The sequence below is a fragment of the Octopus sinensis genome, linkage group LG3 (genome assembly GCF_006345805.1).
Source record: "Octopus sinensis linkage group LG3, ASM634580v1, whole genome shotgun sequence".
In the NCBI taxonomy this organism is placed as follows: Eukaryota; Metazoa; Mollusca; class Cephalopoda; order Octopoda; family Octopodidae; genus Octopus; species Octopus sinensis.
Window position 1 is genome coordinate 116,221,280 of NC_042999.1, and position 3,594 is coordinate 116,224,873.

The following is a 3,594-nucleotide window of genomic DNA, read 5'->3' on the forward strand; positions in this document are numbered from 1 at the left end:
CAATCTTACGATATGTGAGCTGAAAATGTTATTAACTTGAACTGATTTTTGGCATTAACATTTTTAGCATGTCATCAGGTCATTTACAAAGATATTATGTTACATTAATATCTCTAGCAGTTGCAGACCCTAGCATGTAGCCAGTTGATTTTTGTAGCAGGAATGATAATGAATTTTATGCTAAAATGAGCAGAATTACAGAAAAATTATTTTCTTGGAATATTCTTTTTGAAATATTTATAACATTGGAGACAATTGTTCTGCTCTCAGTTTTAGTTGTGAGAATTTTTCCCAGATCTTTGTGAACCTCTCAATGACAGCAGCTAAGGTGGCAAGTACTTTTGCCAAATGTAAGCACTTCAACAGCCATAAGTGGATAACAGAGTTAAATACTTTCCTATAATCAAGCCATACTGTTGCAAGACTTCTACAGTGTATTCTTACTTCAGACAGCACAGCTTTATTTATCAAAGTTGTTCGGCATGTCCCCACACCTTCTTCTTTTCACATACCTGCTCATCAGTCACTGAGGAATTGTTTGAGGCAGCTTGTGTAGTTTGTACATAATGTTTAGGCAAATAATGGGCCTATAGTTTTCTGCCAACTCAGTGGTTTCATTCTTGGCCACAAGATTTGTCATGGCATGTCAATCTGACCTTCCATAGTTCTTTTAATAGCTTTCTATAAAAAGTCTGCCTGTTATATCAATATCTAAGTATTAAGTCTCTTCCAGGTGTTTTTTCATTATGCAGTTTGCTTGCAATCACTTTGAAAACACAGAAGTTAAGCAAAGTCGAGCCTAGTTAGTACTTAGATGGGTAACCGCTTGGGAAACCTAAGTGCTGTAAATGTCTTTCTATAAAGGTGGCAAGCTGGCAGAAATGTTAGCATGCTGGGCGTAATGCTTAGCGGTATTTCGTCTGCCGTTACGTTCTGAGTTCAAATTCCGCCGAGGTTGTCTTTGTCTTTCATCCTTTCAGAGTCAATAAATTAAGTACCAGTTACGCACTGGGGTCGATGTAATCAACTTAATCCCTTTGTGTGTCCTTGTTTGTTCCCTCTATGTTTAGCCCCTTGTGGGCAATAAAGAAATGAGTTATTGTGGAAGTTTTTGGATACCTATCTTTATATCCTGTTCAACCTGGACATACCACTAATGAAAACAGTACTACAGCACCAATAAACTATTCATGATGAAGTAAGTACTTTTCTCATTTTATTTATACTGTACATTTAAACCAAGATCTACTTCAGTGCTATAAAAAAAAACCATGATGACACTTCTATCGGATATATGAAGTAGTTAAAAAATACTAGGAGAAGCTCACCCCAACTTAAACACCTTTAAACACCCCAACTTAAACAAGCAACAAAAATCTTTCTTTGCAAAAAAAATGGCTTGCTTTTGTTATGCTAATTAATCTTCTCATTGAGAACTGGCCAAAGTTTGCCAGAAGAGAGACTTAAAATAATGTAAAGAAACCACTCAGCCATCACTAAATCCTTGTGTATCTTCAAATGTAGCTGTCTCAAGAGGGGCATATATTCCAACAGTTGTCCCTCAAGAGAAACAACTGTTAGAATATATTTAACTTAGAAACATCTTGAGACCACAGTTCATAGAAAACTTTCCCACTTTTATGAAACTGTCATTGAACTACAGATCATTCTCAACAGGATTAAGGGAAAATCCAACAGCTGCAATGTTGAAAGTTATCAACAACATCACTGGAAAGTACATGGAATCATGTGATGTAAATTACCAGAATATTAATCCCTTCATATATACAGCTGCAATCACTCTTAAATAACATCAAGGAGATATCCGCAGTATATATGGTGATGAAGTTACTAAGCAGAAGCAACCCAGATGGAAACAAAACTTGAAGTAACATCAACAATCTGCATTGCCATATTGGATGGTTAAATATAATAAAATGTAAGGGGTATAATGAGCTCACATTTCACCAATTACATCTTATGCATAAATTAGTAAAACTCTACAGTGACTCTTCACACCAAGCACTTGAGGGAAAGGTAATAACTCTAGAGCATGAATTTAAAGCAATGAAGGAAAGACTCTGCTATCACAGGCATTATACAGAGAAAAGAGGAATGAAACATTACTGTTAAGAAAGCTCCCTTTCGAGAAGATCTTGAATCATTCTGCTCTAAAATCTGTGATGCAAAGTGGAATTTCAACCTTAATGCTCGAGGGATAAATACAGTTAGGAGAGAATACTGTACAAACATAGTCAATGAAACACTTCATATATCCAATAGAAGTGTCATCATGGGTTTTTTTTAAGTAGATTTTAGTTTAAATGTAGAGTGCAAATAAAATGAGACGAGTACTTACTTCATCATGAATAGCTTATTGATGCTGTAGTGCTGTTTTCATCAGTTGTATTGTTATTAGGTTTTAGCAGAATTCTGTGAGGTATAAAGTATTTTTTTTAAAAATCCAGTCAAAAAATACTCTGTTGGTAAGTAAAACATGTAAAAAGTGTTTCTTTTATTTTATAACAGAAGAAATAAGCTAGTTACTGATTTAGGCTGGAGGATTTGGCATAATTGTAGAAAACATTCAAAAAGGAATTTCAAATAGCTGCACGTCTAATGTTGATGGCACCATGTGGTGTATGTATATATATGTATATATATATATATTATATATATATATATATAATATATATATATATATATATATATACATACATATATATATATACATATAATAACAAAATAATAAATAAAACATGCATATATACATATATGTACATACCTACATCTATATGTATATATACATGCATATATAGGTACAGGACACCAAAAAAACGTTGAACACAATGAGAAGCGAAAACATAACAAGACCATGGAAACAGACTTTTTTCAAACAACGAAAAAAAAGAGTACAAGACATACAACACAAGGAATATTCCCCTTCTTCAGCTGCCCCTGCTTCGTTTACGCCGTGTTTTGATATATATAATGTTATGTATATATATTGCCCGTTTCTGCCAGAATGGTTATCATGAAATGATTCCATTAAACTTAAAATAATAATCTATTATGTTACCATTGTGACAACCTTTTATCTCATAATCAACTGACTTCTTTTTTTCTTTCAGTAATTTTCACCACCGAAAGTTGAACGATAATTGTTTTGCAGTGAATACCATCCCTTTGAAAACAATTAACTTCTTCAACTTTGAAATTTGAAGTTATCAGAAATCTTTGGAATCAACTAAAATCAGTTTTTTTTTTCTCATAAATATTTTTAATTGAGTAATGAATAACCAAATTACCAGTGAAGTTTTATAATTCAGTCTCTGCGATCAATAACCAAATTGTTTTACATAAACTATCTTTAAAACTATACATGTTATTTGTGTTTAATTGAAATTGGTATTGTCATTGCTAATGTTGTTATTCATTAGTCTAAGCCAGCCTGTGATTGATTGAAAAATGTTTTGGCATATCTATGACTACATTATCTAATGTGTGCTTCCCATTTTCTAGATAGCAGGGAGTGATTTTTAGTGAGACTTGGCTACCATTTCTGAAACATCAAATGACCATATAGAGGCTCTT

At 33.0% G+C, this 3,594-nt stretch overlaps 1 protein-coding gene across 1 annotated transcript in view; it reads left to right on the plus strand.

Annotated features, from left to right (window-relative positions):
* The window catches only part of LOC115209405 (pseudouridine-5'-phosphatase), a 194,769-nt gene extending 191,388 nt beyond the window's left edge, over window positions 1-3,381 (plus strand). The window contains exon 6 of the mRNA XM_029777802.2: window positions 3,132-3,381. Coding sequence (XP_029633662.1) covers window positions 3,132-3,134 — 3 coding nt within the window. The 3' untranslated portion in view covers window positions 3,135-3,381. The remainder of the gene's footprint in view (window positions 1-3,131) is intronic.
* The last annotated feature ends 213 nt before the right edge of the window (window positions 3,382-3,594 follow it).